The sequence below is a fragment of the Pipra filicauda genome, unplaced genomic scaffold (genome assembly GCF_003945595.2).
Source record: "Pipra filicauda isolate LSUMZ 115617 unplaced genomic scaffold, ASM394559v2 scaffold3_size10097308_pilon, whole genome shotgun sequence".
NCBI lineage: Eukaryota > Metazoa > Chordata > Aves > Passeriformes > Pipridae > Pipra > Pipra filicauda.
This window is the reverse complement of record NW_024104532.1, coordinates 9,287,277-9,314,384: the sequence shown is the minus strand read 5'-3', so window position 1 is coordinate 9,314,384 and position 27,108 is coordinate 9,287,277. Positions and strand designations below refer to the sequence as shown.

Sequence of the window (27,108 nt, the reverse complement as noted above, 5' to 3'; positions counted from 1 at the left end):
TTTAGACCAAAAGCAGTGGACATTTATTCCTCGTTTGTGCAAGAGTGTCAAGATGCATTTGGGAATGGCTGGGACAGACCCTGTGGCCGGAGAGCCAGCGGCTCCAGCCTCTCCTGCCCGATGGCTTGGGTTACAATTCTACTAAGAGGAGATAAACTTGCAGACTCACCTACTGTCACACCAACGATGCTGGCAAATACACTTGTATACAAAGAAAAGTTTCAAACTACATTTTTTTTTTTTCACTAGATTCAAGTGAAGACTTTGTTCCAAAAAAAAAAAAAAAAAAAAAAAAAAAAGACACATACAAGTACAATTTAAAACTGTATGAACATTTGCAAATGTTTAGTGCAAAGTAATTATGTAAAAGCTACATTTTATGAAAGTTTGTGCTGATGTGTTTGGTAGGTTGTTTTTTTTTCATTTTTTTACCCTTTTACATCCATTTTTTTTTTTTAGTTACATAAGGTTTCACTTACCTACAGTACATATGCATTGTGTTAGGTCCCATGCAAGTGGGAGTAATACCATCAGGCTTTGTAAAATGTCACTCTGATTCGCATTTAGTAAACTGCTTATTTGGTTTAACAGTCAAGTTCCTGGCACACTACACATCCTGATTTCATCTAAGTGCTCAAGCTCCTGTTTGCCTCTTCAGGTGCCTTGTGTGATGCAAACCAAACTGCTTCACGACTTCAACCCAAAAGTTGGTTTGTTTTTGTTTTTTTTAAGAGAAATCCACCGTTAGTTTAAGCCTGTAACAAACTGCTCTGAAAATTAAAAGCCTATTCACACAAAGTTATATGTAATGACTGTAGTAATCAGTTTATTACACAGATTAATCATTCTTGAACGTACAAGCTCCAGGGGAGCAGTTGGGTCTTTAAATACACACAAGTTTTCTGTCAAATGGATTTTTTTTTTTTTACCCTTACATCCAGAAAGACCTAAGCAGTTAAAAAACTTAAGAAAAAATAAGAGCTATTAGCTAGGTATTAACTGAGAAACCACATACAAACCAAAAAAAGTATGAAGGGAGGGAGAGAGTTGAAACAAATCAACATCACTTGATGCACTAATAGCTCCAATCCATTTAAATGGTGACCGGTTAAACTTAGACCTTAAACACAGGATGTGGGTACAGTTTCTCATTGGTCATAACATTTACCTAAGGTGTAGGTCCTTCAGAATAAAATGAATACAGAAACAGTTTCAAGTTCTTCACCTTGCTTTTCATAACTGTTATGAGTTTAAAAGGATTCCACTTAAAATCCTTCATGGATCAGCAACACTGTCCCTAAAAAAAAAAATATCTGAGAACCACCAGGACTCTTCCCATTCCCATCTGATTACCCAATTTTAACTCAGCAAGGAATGCTTTTAGGCTCACAAAGTTATGACTGAAGAACCAGCTTTTCACACACACACTTCTCTGCTAGGAGTCAATGTTGGTACGGGGAAATACAGTATTTCTAGTTTGTTGTTCCAAGTATGTACAACACGCAGCACTGCTGTATCAGGTAAACATGTGCACAGGGGAAGATGAGGCGTGGGCTCATAGAAAGCAGTCAAATGGAAATCAAAAGGACTTTCTCTTTCAGAGTTCCCCTATCTTTATTTGTAGAGGTTATCCAATAATTTCTTTAATTACATCGCATACTTCTGAGTCCATTCCCGAGCTATTCTGTTGTACCTGTATGTATAAAAAGAGGATTTACTTAACGTGGCATCTGCACAGTATTCCAGCTCCAGCAGTCTAGTCTACACATGCCATGAACTCACACTCTCTACAGTACACTATCAACAATTTGTAACATTTAAGAGCAAAAGTAAACACTAAGCAAACAGGGGGAACAAGAAAGCCCAGGGTGCTTCATGGAAAAGAAACACCTGGTCATGTTTACAACAGGAGTATGAGAACTTTGTGACTGGAGCCATAAAACAGAGCAAGGAAAGGGCTGAGGGGAAAGGATTCTCAGGAAGGCTTTACCTGTGCCTCCCCTAGCCCCTGGGAAAACTTACTGCAAGGTTTCATTTGGACATTCTGGAATAGATTCGTGTGTCCCTGCCATCTCCTCCCTTCTAAGTTAAACCCAATACCTGCCATTGACTCATCTGCCCAACCCCAGCAGCCCTGTTCCTTGCTACATATTTGACTGTCATTTTTTGATGACAGTCAGGACACAGTGATTTGTTCATCAGAATTGTTTTTGTTCTGAAGGCACAACAATTCCCAACCTCCCTGTGGTTTTTGCACCCAAATACCCTTCACAGCCAGAGGAAGCTCAGGATACTTGTGTAAAACAAAGCAGTTATGATTAACTGCACTGATAAAAGCTTCTCTCTGACAACCAGTTGTTCTTATTCTACAGAATTAAAAGAATAAGATACTTACAGCCAGAATTTTCCTATAGTTATGCACACCAAGTTGGTTTGTGTTGGAATTTAGTCCATAGACAATATTCTTTAGCTTAAAGAATCTGAAAATCCACTCCTAACTCTCTCCTTCCCATCACTGCTCAGAGACTACTCAAGCAGCAAGTCCTTATGGTTAAGCCCAAAAATTTGTTACCTTATTTTTGGGAAAAAAACAAACAAACAAACAAACAAAAAAAGAGGAGTCCTGCATACTTCAAGTGCAGACAGTCAGTGTTCACTGCATCTCCAAACAGGTGCTGCTGCTCCTGTAGCTCTCAAAAACAGGATGCATGAACTTCTCTAACACTGCTCCTCAAGCATGCAGTAGACAAAGCAAATTTGTGGATCATTTTCCCTTCCCTGACCAGATCTGGGAAGGAACAGAGAGGTAGGAAGTGTTTACAATGGTCATTAAGCTGTTAAAGTGCTCATTAGCACTAAAGCTTCTCTGTACAGAAGCTTGGGAGTCTTCCTACCCCAACCTCTACACCACTTGTTCTTCCCTTGTGCTGACAAGTGAAAGAGAAACAGGGAGTTTTTGTTATTTCTTTGTATGATTCCAGACCCAGAGCTGCCATGGAATATTCTCCCGTTGGAGTAACTTGCTCTCCCTCTGCTGGCTATGTGGGATTAAAGCAGCTCAGAGAGTGGCATCGCAGATCTCGGTGAAAAACAAAAACACCCCTAAAAAGACCACAGTTAGAGCTTTGATTTGCCTTTTTTTCCACTCTTTTCCAGGAAGTGGGGCCTTTCAGTTCCCCTTTACTGTGTAAGTGTGGATTCTGCCCTGTCATATTTCACGGTTTTTTGGCTTCCATACTTACTTTTCTCTATCTGTTTTGTAGATCCGTGCAATCTCAGGCACTAAAGGATCATCTGGATTGGGATCACACAACAGAGAACAGATGGACAAAAGTACTGGAGAGACAAAAGAGACACAATTAGTTTCAGTGCAGCTGAGGACACCTGCACAGGTCAGCCCATACCCTTCCTTCCCCTCCAGCCAGTAGCATCAGCAGCATTTATTTAAAATTCCCAAGGAGCAGTAATCCCAGGTACATCAGCTGAGTGATTCTGAACAGAATTCCTTACCAGTGAACTACACAACTTCACCTGACCACAATGTCACAAGGAATACCCTCCTGGATAGGTGTGTCCAGCAGCAGCCATGTCTCTCTGAACCCACATGTGAGAGCATTCTGGGAAGACTTCCCTGCTTTTGCACCTGAAATTCAGCTTTTCCCTACACCAGACACCTCACTGTTAAATGACCTGGAGCAGCACTAATCAAAAGTCAAACAGCAGACAAGTCCAGATGAGATGAATTAAGAAAGGGCTGTTCACAGCTACTTAAGAATCACAGAATGGTTTGGGTTGGAAGGGACTTTAAAACTCATCTCATTCCAACCCCCTGCCATGGGCAGGGACACCTTCCACTAGACCAGGTTGCTCCAAGTCCCATCCAACCTGGCCTTGAAGATCTGTTTAAAAATACACCAGTCTTGCAGAGAACTAAGAGGCTTTACCCAATTATTTTCCAAGCATAAGGAAGATTGAGATGGATTAAGTGTAGCGTAATATTCAAAATGACCCAAGAACACCCAGCTCCCTGCACTGCTCCCAACCCCAGAGCCCTAGAACTTGAGTGTTTCACTATAAATATATAGTGCCTATACCCCAGAGGCCACATCCTGCTCAGCTGAGTGACAACCTCATCCATACAAGGAGCCAGGAGACTGCTGCAAAGCCACAAATAGCACACGGACATTCCTACATTCACACCAGAGAGGAGAGGAGAGGAGAAGGCAGGGAGTTACAAGCAAAGCATATTGGGACAACACTACACCAGGCACGGCAGGGACATCTTGCCCCCCTCCCAGAAATGCCAAACATTCCCTTCTCTCCGCCTGTTTGGATCAAACAGTGCCACTCCATATGTCCCTTCACCAATTGCAACGACGCGGAGTTGTCACAGTGCAGCCTCCGAGCAAGTTGGAGATGACAAGAGTGAGGAGTCTGAAGACACTAAAACACAAATCTGCTCCAATTTCCATCACTTGCACGAGGCAGCTATCCATGAAAAATGAAAGGAAACAGCACACAGCCCCATAAAAACAACAAAGGAGTTAAGACAGGTTAAAACACAGGCCACAAAACAGATCATAGAATGGTTTGGTTAGAAAGGACCTTAAAGCTCAGCTCGTTCCACCCCCTGCCATGGGCAGGGACACCTTCCACTATTCCAGGTTGCTCCAAGCCCCATCCAACCTGGCCTTGGACACTTCCAGGACTGGGGCAGCCACAGCTTCTCTGGGCAACCTGTGCCAGGGCCTCCCCACCCTCCAGAGAGAAGAGGTTAACAGGTGTGATATTCATTGGAAATGGAGAAGAGGTTTTTTTCCAAGTGGGACAAAAGTGAAAGCTTCCCTACGTCTGAACTGAGTGTGCTGCTTGGTGGTGTGAGCACCAAGAACACAGAAAACCACTTAGTTCAGTTTCCCCCCCGTTTCTGTAGACCCTTCACTAATCAATTCTCAATTCCAAGTTTAAAGCATTTAGGGAAAGTGTGGTAATAAAGTGGTCTTGATTTAAGTGAACATATTTCTGGTTCGGAATAAAGATAAACCTCTTCCTCCTTTTCCCAATTTTCTACTGTACACCTATGAGAGAGTTAAGGGCTTAATTATCCTCTACCATAACTGGCATTTGGGCTATTTATTGAGCTCCCTCTCAGAACACAGCTTCAGAATGTGAGGGAGGCATGTAGAAGCAACTAGTCCTGAAGTGCTGTCCCTCAGCAAGGGACAGAGCACATTTAGCACCTGTAGTACAGCTCCAGCACCAGCTCCTTTCCCCCACATACACTGAGTAAAGTGTTCAGTAATGGGAACTCTTTGACACATCCAGCTGCTCCCAGTCAGTTTAGCCTCAAAACAGCTGTTTGTCCAGCAATTCTCCTGTAGCTCATTCCTTTCTGTCTGTCAGACTCCACTGTCCTGATCACTTGAGTTTCTTCAGCTGTAGGATGAGTGAGACACCTCAAACCTGTCCCCTGCCTTCACCAGAAACAGCAGGAAATCCAACCCAAGTTTTCTGCTCAACTATTGTAACTATTCTCTCAAGTTTTATCTTACCACAGCCTTTAAAAACCAAGGACTTTTCCGAACACAGTGGCTCAGAACCACACTGCAGGCCTGGCCAGTGCTCTCAGCCCACCCTAACACCCCTTTTCCCAACACTCAGCAGTTCACTTTTCAGCATCACTCAAAAAACACTGAATAAAAATGGACACAACCATTTGGCTTCAAGCTGCACTGCCACATTCATCTGCTTTGTTTAATTTTTTTAAGTCTTCATTAATCCAAACTATTCTCATTACACTTGTTCTTGCTGGTGATTTCACATCATTCCATTTTTATCTGTACAGCCCCAGCAAGAAGAGCATTTTTAACCAGTTATCTAAACTAGTGTAATTTTAATATCCTGCTGAACCCAGCTATCTGTCCATATCAATTCAGGAAGTTTCTCTTGAGGTTTTCCACTAGAACATTGCACATACACACCTTTTAGACCAACCAACATAAGGAGCCTCCAGACCACTATGGAAAAACCCCTTGGAAAAGGCACCTTCTCCAAGTTTCAAGTGCAAGGGTAAAGAGGAAGCAATCAAATATGTCAGTTGTGTATCAGAGTAACTAATTACACCAACACTATGGAATTAGAGACTCACCAGACCACCCTCCACTGCAATCAAGTATTACAGCAATGAGCTCCACAGCAAAGCCTTGACATTTACTCCTCAAATGACTACTCTATTGGTAGGAGACAATAAAAAAGTTCCCAAAAAGTTCTGTAACCACAGAATCAAGCTGAATAACTACACAAGGCAGGTAAGTGACATTTTTACACCTTGTCCTACACATCCTGCATGACCATAGGCAAAGCATTATCAGCTTGACAACATCCCTTGGAGTCTCCCACTGGAAGGGATGTACCACAAGTGTGCACTCCTTGAATTCAAGTCTGGATTTTTGTCAGTAACTGCAAAATAAACTTTACTTGCCATTGATTCAAAGGGTTCCTCCCTTGAAACAACTCTGTACAGAGTTATTTCTCATCTCTTCACTCCTAGCAGTCAGAGCTGCCCAGTCTGCAGCAGAACATTAAGCAACTCAGAATCAATATCAGTTTAAAGCTCCCTTTCACTCCAAAATTGGGTTTGCTTTGTTTTATTTCACTCACCAGGCAGCCTACTGACCTCCAACCTTTCAGCTGTGCTCCCTATCTATCTCTGCAGACAACAAATACAACCTACTCTTCAGTGTGGTTCCTGCTGCCAGGAACTAGCACAGACCAAGTACTTCTCAACACCAAGGGACTGGGAGAACCAAACTCATCAAGCAAACAGGCTGACAACAAAGTGGTTCTAAAAATGGGCTTAGCTTCCCCACAGAGCAGTGAGAGCACCTTCATCAGGCAGAATGATCACTGAAGAGTTAATATTAGACTGCTTGAGTAACATGCAGAATACAGTCTACAGTGTAACAGAGCACAACTGGCATCCAAGTTCCCACTGCAAGACTTGCCTTCACAAAGCACAAAACACTCTGAAGTTCAAGCACAATCTCTCCAGGCAGAAAATCCTGCCATGGACAGCTTGTCAGCAGGATCAGGTACAGTTCAGCACAGCATGATCCACCTCCCCTCCTCAGCAGCTGCTGTGCTCTCACACCTCCCAGGCCAGCTCACCCACCCCAATGAGCAACTTCACCTTCCTGCTTCTGCCCCACCTCAGACTGAAGGGGTGGGTAAGATGCAAATTCCACTTGTAAATTCCGTGGTTGAGGTTCCTGTGTCAGGAAGCAGCTCAGGACAACCCATGACAACAGCTCTCCACAGGTCCTTCCAGCAGTAGCCAAATGAGTAGTGTGGAACACAATTTAAAGCCCTACTGGAACATCTATTGGCTCATCCAAATTTAAGAGGCATGTTAAAGTTCCTGGAACTCAGAGGTGAAGAGACTCTTAAAAGCAGCTGATCTCCACTTCCTCATCTTCCAAACACAACCCCCAGATGATTCACTTTGTCTGCAAAGCCTGACTGGTCTAATATCCACCACTCCAGCCATCCCTGACAGAGTACCAGCCACTACAGATACTGCTGTTTAAGTCTAGCTGGAATTCCAAACAAACCTGCTCCAGTAAAGCACTCATCCATGGGACACTTCAGGGTAAGGAAAAGCAACTGAGGAGCAATGGAATCTCCAGCTGAATCACAGCAGGGAGATAAAAAGCACCAATTTTTCCAAGATAATGAAGCTATCCAGAAGAGACGACTGGTGTGTTCTGATCCAACAGCTGCTTGGTGCAGTTACTGCTCTCCAAAGAGGAGCCAATTTAGAATCCACCCAGGAGCAAGGGTCCATCTCTAAGCAAGCACAGAGATTATTTAACAAACCCTTTGTTGGTGCAGAGTACCAAGAAAGTGCTGAGATGGTTGCTCTGCATGCCAGACTGTCAGGACAGCAGGATGACACTCAGCTCTCTGTCTTGGCTGGAGTCACACAGGAGTCTCAGGATCACCTTATAATCAAAAAGGTCATGCACTGACATGGAATAGTTGGATAACACAGGGAAGCATTGATTCCTGGACATCAGCAGTTCCCAGCAATGGCAGCAGCCCACCCCACCTGCTGTCCCAGGGGAGTGATGAACACTGTGCCCATAAGGTCTTTCTGTGGAAAGCCATTTGTCACCTCCTGGAGACCAGGAGACAGTGCTGTGCCTCCTGATCCAGCAAAGTCTCTGAATATGAAACTAACAGTTTGTCGGCTCAGGTTTAATTGATTGTGAAACACCTCTGCCAGCAGAAATATGAGCCTTGGACACAACACTGCTGAGGAATTCTGAATTCCGTGTTGGGGGGTTCATCCAGCTGTCCTGCTTCTCTCACCAGCTCCTTCACTGATGCCTGGCAGCCTCCACATCAAGGCCCACTGCTACTTCCACCTCTATTCCTCAAAATCAGGAAGCAACCTGATTCCTGGAAGGAGCATTCTCCTATACAATCACTGCTTTGGAGTTTCAGGCCCCAGACTCTTGAAACTTTTGAGGCACACAGTTGTCAGAGTTTTATCAGCACTGACAAACATTAAGCTTTTAACTTTAAACATGCTGAAAACACCACTGGTCCAACAGCTTCAAATGAATGGCTCCTGGCTGTGAACAGGCAAGATGCACCCAAATAAAATTAAAGTAGCTTCAGACTCTGCTCCAGTTCAAACCTATTTCTTAACCACAGTCCCATTTCCAACTCCTCCAGCCTCTTCCCCAGCCCTACAGGAAGTGTACCTTTAAATCTGAGCAGTTTAAACTTCTGGCTTCAAAGCAACTTGAACTCCTGCTAAGTCAGTTCAACAATTTCTGGTGACAAAAGAAGAAAAGTTAAGTGTTGCCCAGTGTACCACAGACTGGTTGAGATTGAAAAGGATCTCTGGGGATCATTTTGTCCAGCCCCCTGGCTCAAGCAGGGCCACCTAAGGCAGGTTGGCCATGACTGTGTCCAGGTGGTTTTTGAGTATCTCAAAAGGCAGGAGATCCCACAACCTCCCAAGGCAACCTGTGCTGGTGCTCAGCATTCTCACAGTAAAAAAAAAAAAACACAAAAAGGTGTTTCCTGCTGTTCAGAGGGACCCTCCTGTGCTTCAGTTCGTGCCCTGTCACTGGGCACCACTGAGAACAGTCTGGTTCTGTCACCTCTGTACCCTCCCTTCAAGTATTTACAGACACTGATAAGACTCCCCCAAGCCTTCTCTTCCAGGCTGAACAGTCCCAACTCCCAGCCTGCCTCATAATGGGAAATGCTCCAGCCCCTCCATGGCATTCATGGCCCTTCACTGGGCTCTCTCCAGTACATCCATGACCTCCTTGTTCTGGGGAGCCCAGCACTGGATATGTGCTCACCAGTGCCAAGCAGAGGGGAAGGATCACATCCCTCAACCTGCCAACCACACTCCTCCTAGCACAAACTTCCTTGGAGCAACATCTGGGAAGCTGCACAAGTGGTTAAACTACAGTTTTGAGAGTTGAAAAGCAAAAATGGGCATTTCCCTTACAACCCCAACTCAGCACATCATGTCACACCCATGCTCTGTGACAAAGCCACCCAGTTATGTGGGTAAGTGCTACAACAGGCAAATTAAAGCGCCAAGAAGACGATCAGAAACCAGGTTCCCAATTTTTAAGACTGCACTGTGAAGGTCCAGTTCATTTAGGTCGCTGGGTACTTGGGAAATCCCACACAGTAAGTCTCAGTTAAGCAATTCTTGAAGAGCAGCAGCACAGAAAATCCACAGCACACTGGGTTCGGAAGTTTGGACAGCAGAGCTGAACTCTGCCATGACTGAGGCTGAAGTTCCTCACTGCCCCTCCAGCACACTCAAAACAGGCTCCATGAGTCACTAGTTACAACACATGGGGAGAAGTGGGACAGGACAGAGTGAGCTGCCTGACTTTCACTGCAGAAGTACTTCATGATCAACTCTTGCACATCCCCTTGCCAAGTTTAAGAGAAAGTGTGGGTTTCCCCCCCCAAAAGTGGCTGGGAACAGCTGTAATCATGTTAAAATACTTCATTCTCCTGTTTCAGGCAACAGGGATTCCTATTTGTACAGACTCGGAGATAATGTTTTTAATTTAAGCCTACACATTCTACTTAAGCCTTGTAGTTCAAATTGCCCACCAAGGTGTGGTTAAGACTGTATTTTGAGATGATTTATTCTCCAATATGTATTCTTTAAGGAACACTGAGTAAAGAATTACTAATACAAGCAAACTAGCTGTTCTACTGAGACACTGTTGTTCCCCCAAGTCTTCAGAAGCTGTTTTAACAATTCTAGGAGAGACAGAACAAAACCCCAAAATGCCAGTCACCTGTCATAGCCACAATCACTTTATCAAGTTGCTTACAGAGGGCTCCAGAGTGTGAGGGGCCAAGACCCTTCACCAGCAAACTGAGATGATTAACTACCACTGACAAGATTTATCACTGCCTTTTCACCAAAAAGTGGCACTTCAAATCCAAAGGAAGTCACTGCACACCCCTTCCCCTCCCTCCTTGGAGGTTAAGGTGTAAAACACGTTCATGTACCACACATTAACTGCAACATAACACCAAGCCCATCCAAGCTGCTGACAGTGCTGCCTCCCAGCTGCCTCAGGAGGAAGCTGTGCACGATAAGCTTTTTCCTAGAAGGACTGTTTCTAGTCCTTCCAGATTTCTCAATTAGTAGAAAGCACTTTTTTTTTTTCAGCTGTGCTCCAGTTATCTGCTTACAGATTTTAAATTCAAACAGCTTGCTCCCAGTAGCATCCCAGTTAAAAGGTGGCACAATTTAGAAAATACTCTAAGAAATCTACAACACAAATACTAAATTGCTGCTTTGGAAGGGATGTGAGCTTATTGCTGAATGTCTTAAGTCTTGTTATTCACTCTAAACTACCTAATCCAACAGCTTTTCCTGCTAGGAACACATCCATTCTTTGATAAGGCTGATCAGTCACTAGAGAGCAGAAACAGCCCCAAAGTCTGTCATGACACATTCTAACCTGACTGAACACAAGATTTCAGCCCTAAAAGACTCAAGCTGCCTTTGTGCAATTTCTTTACACTTGTTCAAGATGGGACCATCAGCTCTTTGCTTCTGAAGCTGAGCTCTGCTTTCTGTGACTCTGAGGAAAGTATTCCCAGTTTCTATAAAGTCACCTATAAGAATTTGCTTTGCTGTTTTAATTCCTTCAATAAATGTACCCCAAGGGAACTGGGAACAAGGTTTTCTGCCAGGTTAGAGCTGTATGGATGCTGTGCATGTGCAGCAGAGTTTGGGTACTGAGTGAACTCCTCTTCAGTGAGTGAGAACTGATCAGCACTACAGAGCCCCCTGACCCCAGCAGGGCACTCAGGGGGCAGTGGAAGGGACACAGTGGCACAGAACAGCCACCCTGATCCCACAGAACTCCAGCTGAGCCAGGAGGATACAGCATAAAAGGGTAAGAAAAAAAAAAGGAGTCCAAAGCAGAAAACAGGAGATGTTAAAGCATACTGCAAATGTATTTGGGCAGCAAAATTAACATTAGGATGTATTTTCAGTCCACTGCTGCCCTTAACCAGTCTCTTGAATTCTTGCCCCATCTTTTCCCAACTGTCCCAATTCCAGTCTATCTCCCAGTATTTTCAAGCATGCTGTCTATCACCCCACTGCCCATATGGCCACTTTAGACTCCCTAAAACAACACACATTCTGCCCAGTTATACAGCAATTAAATCAAACCAGAACAGATGTCAGTGCTTGGTGCTAACTTGGTGCTTCCAGGAGCAGCCAGTACTGACTGAGAGCACTTGTAAGGAAATTACAGCAACCTGACAATCATTTTCCCTTTACTGACACCATTTCTTCAGTTCTTTCAACTCACAGCAAAGACTTTCAGCCTCGTGCACGAGCAAATTCACTTCTGACAAGAGACAAGGAGATACTGTTTTGCCTTTCCAACTGTTTCTACAAATGCCTTTAGCTGGACAGAGAAGGTGGGAACTTCTGTGGGTTCAGGGAAAGAGAGACAATGATGATGTCCAAGGGATGTACCAGAAACCACCTGCCTAAATCAAAAACTGCCCAGAAACATCACAGGGAGTTGGGGAGAAGGAGAGGGCACAGGAAAGCCTCAGAGCAGAGACATGGTGTGAAGGATAATGACATCAATGTGGCAACTGCAGCGTTTGAGCACAAGGACAGTGTGAAGCTACAAAACAGAGGAGTCGAGACATGGTCCATGCACAGGGTAGATTCAAAATATTCCTAAATAGCCATGGCTAGACCTACAAACTTGATCTACAGTTTATAAATCTACAGTTTCATTAGCCAGAAAAATCAATTCCAACCTGGGTCTTCTTTCAAGCATTTAAAGCCTCGTATTTATAATAAATATGAATTCTGCTTTACCAGGCAAAGGATACATTCCAAGCTAACCACTAACTCAGTTCACAGGGTCCAAGATATTTTTAGCTAAAAAAAGTCAAGATAGTGCAAGCTAGTTAAGTTTTATAACATGCTTTAGCAGTGCATGTCATTGAAAGCTTTGTTTAAAAGCTGCCAACACGGAGTTATGATGTTTCCTTGAAAAAGGGTCTTTTAAGATGACAAACAATTAGACAAGTTTATAACTTCTTAAAAACTACAGCTGCTCCCTTACATATTTTACTTGGTGTGTATTCTGAACATTAAAGTCTTTCATTGTCATTAACTAAAAATATATAAAATTAAGCCTAGTGTCAGTGTTCAGACTCTGAGGTGAGGTGGCAGAAGTGTGTACTCAGTGCAGTAGGACTTATCTGATCCACTGGCAAAGCTGAGGAGTGTCCCTGTGCCCCAGGGAAGATGGATGTCCCGAGCATCCTACACTCGGGAATTGGCTGCCAGCTCCATGCAGGGTCACACAACTGAAGCAGTGACCACAGAAATGGTTGATGCCAGCAGGAATGCAGCGTTTTTTACATCCCAAATCAGTACTTCATTTCAGCAGAGTAACATTAAAATGAGCATCGGAGGTACCTTTTGAAATAGTTAGTGCTGGGGACCACTGTGACCGTAGAATATCAAGACAAATGCTGCCATTACTGTTAATATTTGGATGATAGATTCTTGTTGTAAATGCAACCTGCAGAAGAAGGAAAATTTTCAGTGTAGGCTCACAAATATATACATCAGACCACATGGTAACGGATGGATTTATGGTAGAAGCCACTCACCTTAGGTGGTTTGAAGGGATAATCTGTTGGGAAGTGAATTGTCAAGAAAAATACTCCACCTTGATAGGGACTGTCGTTCTGTTAATGAGAAAGAATCATTGCAGCTTGAGGAGTTATTACAAGACAACCCATCATAAAAAGCCACGAGCATCAATTCTCTCATACTTACTGGTCCCATTATTGTAGCTTGCCAATGGAACACTGAAAGAGAGAGAGATTTACTTCAGTTTGGAGAAGCTCAAGTAATGATCTTACTTTCTTCCAGACAAAGCAGCACAGAAAAGTCTATTTTCAAAACAAAGCCTTCTGAAAGGCTGCAGGGAAGGGAGCCAAGGAATTAAACAGACACAGGGCAAAGTACTCAATGCTCCACAGCCCAGGATTGCTGTGGTACCACACATATGCCCTGCAAAAATCCTGTGACAATAGAAATCCAGACAGTCCTAGGCAACTTTTCAGACTCAGAACTGTGAGTTTAAGCTCTGCAGTTTCTAATGAAGCAGCTGAACCAAGTTTCCACGATTGCCCTGTGAGAACAAAAGGTACACGATGAGCTCATACCTGCTCTCCTCTCAGAGCCCTGGTCACACAGAGAACAAGCCCCAGCTCTGTGTACACCACATGTACAGAGGTAATTTAAGCCACTGCTATCCTCACTGAACTTTTGAGTCTCTCCACAGAGGCCTCAAGATTTCATTAAAGCAGCAGAAAGCAATGTCTTAAGAGAATGCAGGAGCAACAGTCTGCTCCAGACTCAGGACCAGAGTGTGCTAGGACACATTTTAGGTTAAGTGGACTAAAGTTAAACCTCACTCATATGCATCTGTCCAAGAGAACATAAATCTGGTCATACAGAGGACTCGTGAAGAATGCTGTCATGCTGGAAAGGAAAACAATCCAAGTTGATAATCTGTATGAGGCACGTTAGGGAGTTCTTGGAGTTCCTGCATCTCCAAAGCCTGGGCAAGGAGCACAAATTATTTGGGAAATAGGACCATGGAAGCTCCCCTCAGCATGGATGTCAGCCACATGGCACCTTCAGACTGGGAAGCTGGAGGTGACTCCAGCTGTTGCTAGGGAAGCCTTCCAGACACAAGATGTGTGGTGTCTACAGCTGTCAAGACTACCTGGGCCAGAAGTTAGGAGTGGTACTACCTGTTCTAATCTAGCATGAGCAGTTTTTAATTACACATGGTACAGGCATTACAGCTGGGAATGATGTCATACAAGGAAGAAGGAAAAAGGCAAAGTGGGAACAGCCCTGCAAGGACAGAGGAAATGAGTGTTGGGTTGGAGCAGGTTTGTTTTAATCTAGTCTTACATTTCTATAGGAATGTGGAAGTTTCTATATAGTTCAGCACTGGTGAACAGCTCAGAAATGATTCAGAAAGATCTTGGCAGCTGATTTTTTTCCTTTTAGAAAGGATACCTGAGCTTAGAGCCCTCAGCCCATTTCTCTTCTTAAATATCTCCTCTCTCAGGAGCTTGGATGCAGCAGCCTTCGAGAAACTACATTCAATGCAGAGCCAGGAAACAGAGACAGCAGATCACATGTCCATGTGGCATTCCCCCCCTTTCAAGGGGTTCAGCCAGCTTCCCAGGAAGTGCCTGTCCAGCTGCAGGTGATAAGGAGAAACCTGGAGCAGAGGACAAAGGGGAAGCAGGAACCCCATAGGGAAGATTGTAGCCAGTCACAGCAAAACCACCAAAAATCTCACAGGCACCAGTAAGATGCTGATGAGATTCACTGGAGTGCACACAGGCACCACTGAAAAGAGAAGTTCAAATAACCATCTATTGTCTTAAGCCCAACAAGAAACCAGAAAGAAAAACATTTCCACAGTGAGTCTTAACTTTTTGAAAGCTCCAACCCCAGACTCAAGCAAAGAGCTTGTTTAACCTAAGCTTTAGATCCTCACAATATCCAGGACAAGTCTGATGAACGACAAGATGGATTTGACATGCAGAGCTTATTCCAATCGATTCTTTCCTTTGAAATCACCCATAAAAAGGTATTTACAAAGTAAGGGGGCTGCTGACTTTCAGTAGGTAAGCACAGGTACATGTCTGGAAGCTAAGCCACTGGAAGTACACCAATGTCATCCAGTCCCAAGCACATTTCCAAAACACAGGCCAGAGGTGGGTGGAAAAGGGCTAAAACTACATTGCCAAGAAAATCCCATTCCTACAGTTTACAAGGCAGGAAGAGCTCTTCCCAAAGTTTATGAACTACAGGGATGAGACACTTATAGCTGGGGACAGTTTGTATCAGCTGAAGTAGCCACAGGAGAGCACTTTGCAAGTACAGCATGTCCTGAACATCAGGAAATGTCACTCTGACAAGGCAGCCGAGGCACACCTGGGGCACAGGGATTTGGGAGAAAGCACTTTGCTGCTGCTGCCACTGCTATCCACTTACACACCCCCAAACTGTTGCTCTCAACAACTAAAGTCTTTCATCAGAGGTCCTTCAGAAAGGTGGCACAAGAAGAACTTTTAGTAATTTAAAGCTTTCTGTGCTCAGCAGTAACTTTCCACCTTCTCTGCCAGACAATCGTCATCACCTTTGATAAGGCTCTGGAAACCACAGAGCAGTTTATCGGGGCACAAATCGCACTCGCTAATTTAAGGGAATAAAAGCCTCAGCCTGGCTCTCCATCTTAGTCATTTCTTTTCCATGAAACTACAAACCTCTTTGAAATACTATTTGGAAAGCAGAATTAAGTTGTGAAGTCACTAAAAGCTTGACCCTACTGCTAAATGCTCTCAAAACCAAGCTGAGCTTCCACTTGTTTGACAGTTCTGCTGAACAGTAACACCCCCACTAATTTCAGTATTTTCATTCTCAGGTTTCAAGTGGGTTTTTTTTAATCTAGCCCTACATTTCTGTAGGAATGTGGAAGTTTCTATACACTTCAGAACTGCTGAATTGTTCAGAAATTATTCAGAAAGATCTCGGTGGCTAATTTTTTCCTTTCAGAAAGGATACCTGAGCTCAGAGCTCTCAGCAAACAGCTGGAGGGTTTCCCTACTTAAAAATCCCCTCTCTTAGGAGCTTGGAAGCTTTGCTGACAGTATCAGTGAGAGACCACATTGAAAAGCTGGATTTGCAAGTGTTCTTGTCTCACTGCAAACATCCTACTGATCTTGCTCACCTAAGCTATGACAAGAGTTTGATGGTGCTATTAAAAAAATAGTCGAGTATAATTTTAGACTTTCTGGTGAAAATTAAGAAGATGGTACAACCTGCAGAACTGCTGCAGGTTAAAGGCCTCTCACAGAAAACCACCATAATGTACAGGGCATCAGTTAAGGTGCCTTATTCACAGCTAATAATGGCCTGGAGCTGTGTCAGGGGAGGTTTAGGTTGGATCTCAGGAAAAGGTTCTTCCCCCAGAGGGTGGTTGGGCACTGACCAGGCTCCCCAGGGCAGTGGGCACGGCCCCAAGGCTGCCAGAGCTCAAGGAGCATTTGGACAACACTCTCAGGGACAGGGTGGGATTGTTGGGGTGTCCTGGGCAGGGCCAGGAGTTGGACTGGATGATCCCTGTGGGTCCCTTCCAACTCAGGATATTCCATGATTCTAATCAAAGCAGACTGGGGAATACCACTTACAACTAAGGTAAGAACCAGCCACATAAACAGCCTGAAGTCAAGTCACACGATGTATCTTGTCCTCCCCTCCCTGGGCCAAAATACAGGCACAAGATGACAGTAGATCTTCTTACTATAAATCAACATTAGATAAAAAAAATCAGAGTAGGATTTTAAAGAGCTGCTTTTTTCCTGCTTAACACACCTCCTCGAGCTTCAAAAGGACAGAACAACTGCAAATCACACCTCGGGAGAGCAGCCTGGCACAGCAAACACCAGCTGTGGAAGCCAAAGAGATTGTCTGAGGCTGTCCCTTACCAGGAGCTGGCAGGGCACACTGATCTGGGCACAGGTTACAAACACAGAGTCAGAATGGTCTGGGTTGGAAGGGACCACAAGGATTGTATTTTTGCACCCCCTGCCATGGGCAGGGGCACCTTCCACTAGCCCAGGTTGCTTCAAGCCCCATCCAACCTGGTCTTGGACACTCCCAGGGATGGGGCAGCCACAGCTTCTCTGGGCAACCTGTGCCAGGGCCTCACCACCCTCACAGGGAAGAATTTCTTCCCAATATCCAACCTAAACTTACTCTCAGTCTGAAGTTATTCCCCCTTTTACTGTCACTATGGTTCCTGATGAAGTGTATGATTTAAGGATGCTTCTCCTGCACCTCCTCCCTCATACCTAAGCACCCATGTCCCAGTCAGGCCACAGGTTAGCAGAGTTTAGACATTCTGATTTTGCTTATTGAGAAAGCCACAAGAAGGATTCCAAACCGAGTGAAATTGCTTGAAATCCTGCCTATAAATTCAAAAAACCAAACCAAACCCAACCAACATTACTTCATGATTCAAGTTGTAATTTGTCAACATTTTCCTTCCAACCACATTTTAACCTCTCAACCTCAAGGTCTACATATAACCCTCTTCAAAAAAAAAAAAAAGGCAGTGTTACACCTAACTGCTGTGTAAAACAGAGCTAACCCTGACCTTGCTGTACTAGCAGGAGTCCTGGGAGTAGATTGTTTTAGTCCTACAAGAACACATGACTGCACCATGTACAGTTTAGATATCCAAGTGCAGAAAGCTGTGGGCAGGTGCTTGCTGGTTTGGCCACAGAGCTACTGAGGTTTCCTAACTCCATCCAGAATTCCAGAACAGTTAACTCAAAAGGTGTAATTTAAGATATGCATCGAGTTGTCCAATTAACAGAGTGGGAGCAGCATCAGTGATACACAAGGAAGGTGTTAAAGGGATACAGAACAGTTAACTCAAAAGGTGTAATTTAAGATATGCATCGAGTTGTCCAATTAACAGAGTGGGAGCAGCATCAGTGATACACAAGGAAGGTGTTAAAGGGATACAGAAGAGCAACAAATTTCATATCAGGATGGGGAGCAGTATCTAGTACTCTAACCAGAAGAAACAGAAGGGTTCTCCTTGCTGAAGTGCTGGACATCCTGTTTTAGAAGGAAAGAAGTGGCAGAGTGCAGGTGTCTGCTGAGAGCAGGATACTTACTGTCATCCCCAACAGGCCCTGCTGAACACTGTGCTGGAGGATCACGTGCCAGATCGTTCAACTCCTACAAAACAGGAAGAGTTCAGTTCGTTTCGTTTCAAAAACAACCATGTTATTGCTAAAAAGCTGCTGGTGGCAACTCTGGCAGCGCCACAAAACTAACAGCCAGGATTTTGGAAAGTAAAGCTGCATCTTCAACACAGGAGGCACGTTTGGCACCTGCCTCAGTGACCTGTCCAGGCTGCCCAGACCCAGAGTCACAGCAATCTCACCATGTCACAGGGTCTGCTGGGTTTGCCTGCACTGTCCCAGCATTACTGAGGCATTATATCCTCCACTGTCCCCAGGTCACAGGGAGATAAGGTGGCCTCAATCCAACAACTCTCTGTATCAGCCTTATTTTATCCCCTCTATTGTAACAGTTCCCAGACTGCTCCAGCTACAGTGATCCAGTTTATCACCTCCACAGCCTGCCTGCAGCACACACAGCTCCAGTAACCTGGGGCTGGTTTGCCTCCACACAAACACATCACTGACCACAGGGCAGGGGGAAATGGAATAAAACACATGGCCTTCCCTACCTACAGACCTGAATGGAAACCCTCACTTTTCAGTGGCTGTGTCAGTCAAATTTTCCTCTGAAAAAAATCCCATTATGAGTCTGAGTGGGCTGAGTAATTCACAGTACTCCTGAATTATACCAAGCTTCAATTTGAAGCAACATTTTAGCACAGTTCAGAGAATTACTGTTACCAGCAACTCACATTAGCCATTTTCTCAGGAAGTGGATGTTTACTGGGAAGTGAAAATAGAGTTAAAACTTTAAAGACAAACTTTACCTGCCCCATTTCTGGCTCAGCCACTGACCTGCTTTGCATGATAGGCCCACACATATCAGCTTTTTTCTGTCCTAGCTCAGTCTAGAAAGCTGAACACACACCAGACAAGGATTACAACTAAATCTAGTGCTCAGGAAACACTTCCATGCTGTCCCCCGGTGGTCCATTGTTCGTTCAGCTTTTCACCTCCCAGCAACAGTCCACAGTGAAGTTTCCATACCAGGCTTTTGGCAGACAAAACATTTAAGGACAACGTTTAAGACCAGCTGATAGCAGGAGTGGAAGAGGTTTGTCACTTAAAGGCCTTTTGTTATTTACAGGCAGTGAGTGATTAAGCTCTTGAACAGATGATCTCTGGGAATTCCAGCTTCTACTTCCCAGGAACTGGGAGGCCATCACTAAGCAAACCCTCTCCAGTTACAACCCCAGAATGCTGCCATACATCAAACAGGTAAATCTCTGGGTTTCCCCCTCTGGATGCAGTGCAGATCCAAAGCTTCACATTCCCTGACACACACACGAGTTTGGTTCAGCTCTCAGAAGCTCCCAACTGCTGAAGAGCCCAGCTGGAAATCTCCTGACTCACCAGTCTATGGGAGCTTTTGTGGAGCTCCTGCTGAGCTTCTTCCACTTTGTGGTTCAGAACAGACTGGGGCAGGAACAGGCACTGCACACACAGCACCTGCTCAAGAGCCTCCTCCATCCTGAAGGTGGAGAGAACATCTCCAGTGCTCCATGTGCCATCTCTGAAAGCCCTTTGGAGTTGCTCCAGCAGCAGCAAGCCAGGAGACACCCTGCACCACCAGGGCAGCACAGGAAGGTGCAGACACTACACACACCTTCCTCGGGGTCAGTCCAGCCAATGAAGGGAGTCTCCACATGAAAACTTAAAAACAGGAATACACCTACTCTTCCTAAAGTTGTATAGAACACAGTCCACTTCCAAATGCTACTGGACTCTAATTTTCTGGAAAAGACAATTTAATGCTATGGTATTCAAAATCACAAACACACTCATTAAAAAATATCCCTTGCCACTTCTCATCCTGTTTCATACATCAGTACAAAGCATACACTAAACTAGGAAGGCACAGCTGTAAGAATCCACATTCTTCATGTAGGACCACAGTCCACCATGGATTATATTTGTGAACACACAATATGCAGCTTCCCTACTATACAGGGGAAATGGTTACAAACAGGAGCTTGGGCACACACTCCACCAGTTAGCAGAATACACATAAAGCTGCCCTGACATTCCCCCTGTATCCTGCTGCCCAAATGCACCAAGGGCTTCACCACACTGGATTCAACAGTGGGACCACAAGGTAACTCTCCAACAGAGGCAGCAGTGAAGTTCAGGTAGTAGCAGCTCCATTTCTCATCAAAATACTATTTCATTTTCTACATCTCTAGTTCCAGCTAGAAAGGAATACTTTGGTGCCCTGGGTATTATCTCAGTGGAAAGCCATGACTTACAACAAGCACTTGTACCACTTGTCTCAGTGACAAGGTGGCATTTCAGGTTCTGCTCTACAAATTCACAGAGTGAAACATCACAGATTAAAAGGCCCATGTAAAAAGCAATGTGTAAGCTCCTTGTGACTAGAAAAGTTTAGCACCAACTCCCATTTCAAGCCCCTGCAACACAAAACCTCCCATATTTTGTAGAACAACAGCTTGGAGAGCAATGAGGAAGTTTAAGACCCCTCTGGAGTGCAGGCACCAGCTGCCTCTGCCCACCAGAGAGGCAAAATGGATTTCCTGGCAGGGCATGGATAATCCCTTTAACACACCATTCCCTTCCAGCTGCTTCGAAGACTCCCACTACTCCCTGGTCAGAGCTGCAGAGCCAAGTTTAAGGACAGGAATGGAGCTGCATCTATCCAGGCACACACAGAGGAGCACCCATGGCTGCTGCAGAGCCAAACCTGTCCCAGAGGTTACTTTGCCTTTTGCAGGCTCCTGAGCAGTTCCCAAGGCACTGCAAAAGCACAACACTCGACCCAGCAAGGCCTTTGCTTCCAGATGTTGTTGCTGAGGGAGACTGAGAACCAGCTGGTTTGTGTAACTCGGAACAAATGACTCCAGAGTTCCCATAAAACTGGAGCTCGTAGCACGTGGTGGGTTCAGTTACAGTCTGGTACCATCTACAAACTTCCACGGATCTGATCCCAAACTGTTCTATTCCCCTGTGATCCAGGAAGTCTGGCTGGTCAGTGATCAAGCCTGATCTTGACCACACTGATATTAAAACAAAATCTGAAGCCAGTTCTCACTCCAGACAGTTTCTGGTCCTTAAGCACACAAAGAAGGTTTTGCTTTAGGAGCTTACAAGTGAAGGCTCAAGCAGCCTTTAGATCAAATTCCAATTTGAGTTACTCAGCTCCCGGGGGCTGCCTCACCCCGAGCTGGGTTTCCAGCTGAAGGCATCCTACAGAATTTAAAGTTTCTGCCACCTCCCCTACAGCAAAACACCCCCAGGGCTGGGCCCACTGCTGTCGATCCTACCATTAACCTGACCCATCTCACAGCTATTAATGAGTCCCTCAACAAAAATGAGGAAGTGGAAGCACAGCACAAAGCAAGGTTCAAGGTGTCCTGCCCAAAGGCCAAGTTGAATGCAACTACTACAGCTAAATCCATGAAGGACATACCCTAAAAACTATAAAAGTCACACAAGAAACTGATGTTTAGGCTCCAAAATGAGATTTAAATGTGCTCCAAAGTTCCCAACAAACCAAATCCTACTCAGGGGTTCCATGAAAGCATTTTAAGGGAGATGGAGTGTGTTTATGCCACAGACCCCCCCAGCTGTGCTTCCCGAGTCATGAAAGGCATCAGCTGCCAGCGAGGCCTCGGGGCTCACAGGCAAACCAGTGCCACCAGCCTTGCTCAGCCCCACACTACCCTCCATCCCTCCCCTCCTACAGTTCCCAGGAGCTTGTACACTGCCTTGAAAACACACCTCAATCCAGGAGTTCACAAACTGCACAAGAAGCTTTCAAAGAACTACCAAACCCAAGTGGTTTAGGTCTCTAATCAAAGTTTAACCCTGCACATCTTTCAAGTTATAATTGTAAGCTCCAAAGACATTTGTTAGAGAAGTTCAAATTTATTCCTCTAGACAACAAATCCCTCCCCAGTCTAACACATTCCTGGTAAAACCTGCTCTGGCCAGAAGACTAGTTTTAAGGATTAAGTTAATGCTAATACAGCCTTCAGTAAGAATAACCAACCTAACTGGCAACCTCAAGAAGCCAATCAGGTGAGTAAAAAGTCAGCACCCTTTAGCAGTCAGCTCCAGCAATTTTATTTGGTACATAGCAGAGCTCCTTAAATCCACTCCAACACACTAGATGTATCCCTCTAGATTATCCAAAGTCCTTTTAGCTTGGACTCCATGGGCTTTCCACCCTGCTCCAGTTTGAGCTGCTTTCACATTCTATTTTACTCACAGATCGCATCATTAGCTTGATTATAAACCTAATTTCTGCCTCAGGTTGCTGCTGTGAGTGAAACAAGCTTTCCATCTGCCTTTAGCAAGTCTACTTGCCCCAAGCCCCCGAACCCTTCAGCAACAGGCAGTGTAGGGTGATGTCACAAAATCCTGACTTATGTAACCAAAAAGGAACTCGCAGCCACTTCCCCGTGAATTGTTCCCAGCTCCCAACAGAGCAGAGCCAAGCAATAGGGAATCAGGGCCAAAGTCAAATCGATCACACCCAGCCTCACCTCAGGACCACAGAGGGCAGTGCCAGTCCCTGAGCAGGACCCACGGGGCAGGAGGGTGGGAACAGCCTCTGCACCTTCCCTGGACCAGCAGCACCTCCCTGCCAGGTGCCAGAGCCTGGCTCCACCTGGCACTTCCCTCAGCTCCTCTCACCCAGCAGCACCAGGCAGTGCTCTCACGTGTGCATCAAGGTCAGGCCACCAATTCCCTGCCACATCCATAGGGGCTCTCCTGCCTGCAGACTACGATTCCCGAGCATCTGCCATTCTAATGCCGCTATCCTGATTAACAGCAGCATTTTAATCCTTCCCTTTTGACAGAAACTCCTTTTGCAATGCTTGCAGTGGCTCAGATCCTCCAACTTTGACTCCTTCCAAGACTGGAGAAGTCAGAAGGCAACTGAGCAGCATGAAAAGACTCACGATCACAGCAATAACCAAGGTAAGTGTTATAAACACACTGATGTAACTGTCACCTTTCCTTCTTTATTTTTTTCAAAGCCTGCACAGGAAGAAGACCAAAGCAATGTATAACTTCCTCCTGGGGTAGAGTCTGAGTATCAAAACACCTCTCCAGCTAACAGAAGCCTCCCAGCCTTCCCTGTACACAAGCTCTCCAACACAGATGGGCTGTGCTGGCAGCTCCACACACACAGCGAGGCCCAACGGAAGGACCCAGTTGCTCCCACTGGCTGCTGTACAGAACTGGGAGCACTGAAATAACACCGAGTTTGCTCAGCACAGGTAGCACAACTACAACCCAGCACGCCAACTGCACCACTGACCTCACATCCCACCCACGGGCAGGGCTCATTTTGGCAGAAGTGATGCCTAAGCATCCCCAGAAGTCGGGCAGCTCTGGACTCCAGGACTACAGCAACTACCACCACCCTCCTCCACAGCTGAGCAGGAACTAATGGAAGTCAGAGTTTAGTTCTGTGAAGCATTACTTGGTTTTTGGGCCTCTACAGTACAAGCAACAGTAATCCACCACTCCTCTGCTACAGAAAATGCTTTACTTGAGCAGGGCTCAGGCACAGCTGCTTGCCTTCCCTTCCCCCTCACCCGCCGATCACACAGGGGAGCCCAGGGAAGACAATGAGCTAACCTTTCCCTTGCTCTCCCATTCAAAGAACTCCAAACACTGCCCTAGTTATCCAGTTATAGGTATTGCGTTCCCTACAGATAAGCAACACAGATGGGGACGTGGCTGAATCCAAAGTGCTTCGGCTTAAACCTTAAAATGGAAGCCATTCACTCTGGCCCTCCTGTATCCCTCCCATCCTGCCCCTGGATTGCTTCACTTTGCATTTCTTATGAATTTACCCATGATAAGACAGCTAATTGTTATGTACAAACAACAATTACATTGCTGTACTTCACTGTTATCCCAGGGACTCTGCCTGGCAGCCCTGCTTACACCCCAAACATGTCTACAAGAAAGGATTTCAACTTTCAGGCCTGTGAGCCAGTAAAGGCACCCAAACAAGAATCTGCAGCCCCACTGCCCAAAATACTGCAGTGAGTAACACAGGCAGCAATCTGAGAGCAGGTCTCACCCAGGCTGAGCTGTTTTGGAGCATCTGCTCAGAGAACAGCTGCTGCTCCATGCACAAACGTTATCCCAGCACGAGCCTCTGGACAATCCCAAGAGCAACTGTGCCACAGGGACAGGCTGGAGCAGACCCTGCAGGTTCCTCTGCTGCCTCACACACCAGCAACAATGCTGTTCACCCGGTGTAAACTCCTTGTTCTGGCCCCCTCTTCCAGCCCAGAGCAGCTCAACATGCAAGAGGCCATTTCAGGTAACACTGTATCAAAGGTTTACTCTCGGGATTTTCTCCTCCTTTCCAAGTTCTCATCCCTACGTTATCCGAGGACACAAAAATTTTGGAAAAAGCGTCACAGAAAGGCCTTTGTGGTTCAGTATAAAACCAAAACTGCCAAGAGCAAGGTCCAATGGCCAGACCAAGCCCTGCACACTGATATATCATGACTGATACCACCCTCAAAAAAAGCCAGAGCAGCAGTTTTCCCTCCCATCCCGTCTCTGTGCTCGACTCCACAGGGATTATTCCTACTCGATCCACACTCTGCAGGCTCCTGCTCTTGCCACAAGCTGCAATAGCAAAGGTCAGAAGCTGTCTGTCCCCTCGTTATCCTGACAGGGATGGCCACCACACACTCCCAGAGCCCAGAACAACCCGGAGATGATGATAGGAGAGCTCTCCACGGGGTTTAAAATAGCCAGAGCGTAAACAACCAGCCATGATTACTGGAGCAGTCAAGGCCAGACACCCACAGCAACTCAGAGTGCTCCTTCCAGCCTGGAGCTCCACTCCCAGCCAACTTTTAAAGCACCTGGGCTGCTACAACAGGCAAGTTTATCTACCCCCACACAGGTTTTCTGCTGGAAATGCTGCCTCCAGCCCCATCACCTCCCTCTCCTCCACAGCCATCACCACACTCACTCCACTGAAACTCTTGGTGCTTTGCAGAGCTCACACAGCACTGCTTCGTCACTTTGAAGACTCTCATAACTCTACACAGTCCTCATTATCCCTCGGGGTTCTTAATCCTTGAAAAGCAGCAGGAAGAGTCAGTCCACAAGCACCCAACGTTAACAAAGACTCAACACATCCAGCTCCTCTCCTGTCACAAACCAGTCTGGAAACACAAGTGCTCTCAGACCCTCAGCTCGCACTGAACTACAACCAAGTAGCTTTCCCGAGTTACCTGACAGGGGATTCACTGTCCCCACAACAGCCCAGTGTGCCCCCAGCCACATTTACCCCGGTCAGCATCCACTGCCATACTTCCCAGGTCTATTTTCCCAGTCCCGAGGAGGAAGAAGTATTCCCAAACACCTGTGAGCCCATAAACACTGTGGAACACTCCTCACAGGACCCCGGGGATCCCTAAAGTAAGGGACAGAACACTGCAGACAAGCAGCACTCAGCTGGAGCACAACTTCCTTATGTAACTCAGTCCCGGACCCTCAGCTGGAAAATCCAACACCCTAAAACCACACTCCAAATCCTCCCCTTCCAAGTGCTACCTATTCCACGAGCAAAAGCAAGGCTTCAAGCTCTCTTCCATTTTCTTCTCCACCTGAGCTTTAACCTGATCATGAAGCTTCACAAAGCCTCCAAGGTAACCTACGAGCAAAGCAGAGATGTTAACACAGACCCGACAGCACACAGAAAACCAAACAGGGCTACAATCTGAGCTTAAGTGGGTGCTGGGGGGTTGGCAGCTGGTTCTAGACAAAAATTAGATTTAGGTAGTCACTGAGAGCAGAAACACCACGGGACAGGTATTTTCTACACCTGACCCTTGTATACAGACTCCAAACTGACAGCTACACATTTCGCTGGGAAAAGGATACAAATTCACTAAAGAAATGCAATTGGACTCCAATAACCCTCGAGCATTTTTTTTTTCCTGGTAAAAGACACTGATGATCAAGCAAACACTTTTAAGACAGCAGGGGAGCTGGGCAGCAGCGTTTTCCCAAAAGGCCAGGGCACGGAGCAGGGTTCCGGGGAGGGGAAGGCAAGGCTGTAGCTTCCCCTCGGAGCCTGCGGGATGACTCAGGCGGTAGCACAGCTCCATTAGAAGAGCTAAACCAGAGCGCCGTGTGACAGCTTTACCGTGCTCGGGGCCGCGATCCGGAGCGCTGGGACGGGCCCCGGCGGAACTTCCAGCGCGGGGAAGGGCCGGGCCGGGCCCCCGCGGGGCCGCAGCGGCCGCCGGGCCCGCACCACCCCCGGCCCGGCCCGGCCCCGCTACCGGCGCCCCCTCGCGGCCCCCGCCCCGCCCCGGGGGGCCACGTTGCTCCGGAGGGGCCCGGGCCGGGCCCCCCTCGAACAAAGCGGGAGCGGCCCCCGCGCTGCCGCCTGGCCCGAGCCCCGCGCGGGGCGGCCCGGCCCGACCCCCCCCCCGGAGCGGCAGCCCCGGGGCCCCGGCGGGGTTATGTAAGGCGGGCGGTGCGGGGCCGCGCGGGGCCGGGCCGGGCCGGGCCGTGCGGCCCTTACCTTGTGGATTCTCTTCAGCGCCATTGTGTGCGCGAGGCGGCGGCAGGAGGGGCGCGGGCGGAGGGAGGGGGCGGCCCGCGGGACTATTTGCGAGGGGAGGGGGGAGGAGGAGGAGCAGCGCGGAGGTGGCGGCGGCGCGGCGCGGGGAGGGGACGGGGAGGGGACGG

The 27,108-nt window shown here is 46.4% G+C and overlaps 1 protein-coding gene across 2 annotated transcripts; it reads right to left on the bottom strand.

The window, feature by feature from the left end:
• On the bottom strand, window positions 1-27,108 carry UBE2D2 (ubiquitin conjugating enzyme E2 D2). 2 transcript variants are annotated; one of them, XM_027736680.2, is made up of 7 exons: window positions 26,942-27,108; window positions 18,334-18,397; window positions 13,391-13,422; window positions 13,222-13,299; window positions 13,025-13,130; window positions 3,243-3,336; window positions 1-1,693 (listed from the first exon to the last, which is right to left on the bottom strand). In XM_027736680.2, exons 1-7 carry the CDS (start codon window positions 26,963-26,965, stop codon window positions 1,648-1,650), a joined length of 444 nt encoding a protein of 147 aa, XP_027592481.1. In that variant the 5' UTR covers window positions 26,966-27,108; the 3' UTR covers window positions 1-1,647. The 2 variants fall into 2 exon arrangements, with proteins under 2 accessions (XP_027592481.1, XP_027592482.1); XM_027736681.2 differs by lacking the exon at window positions 26,942-27,108 and adding an exon at window positions 25,963-26,036.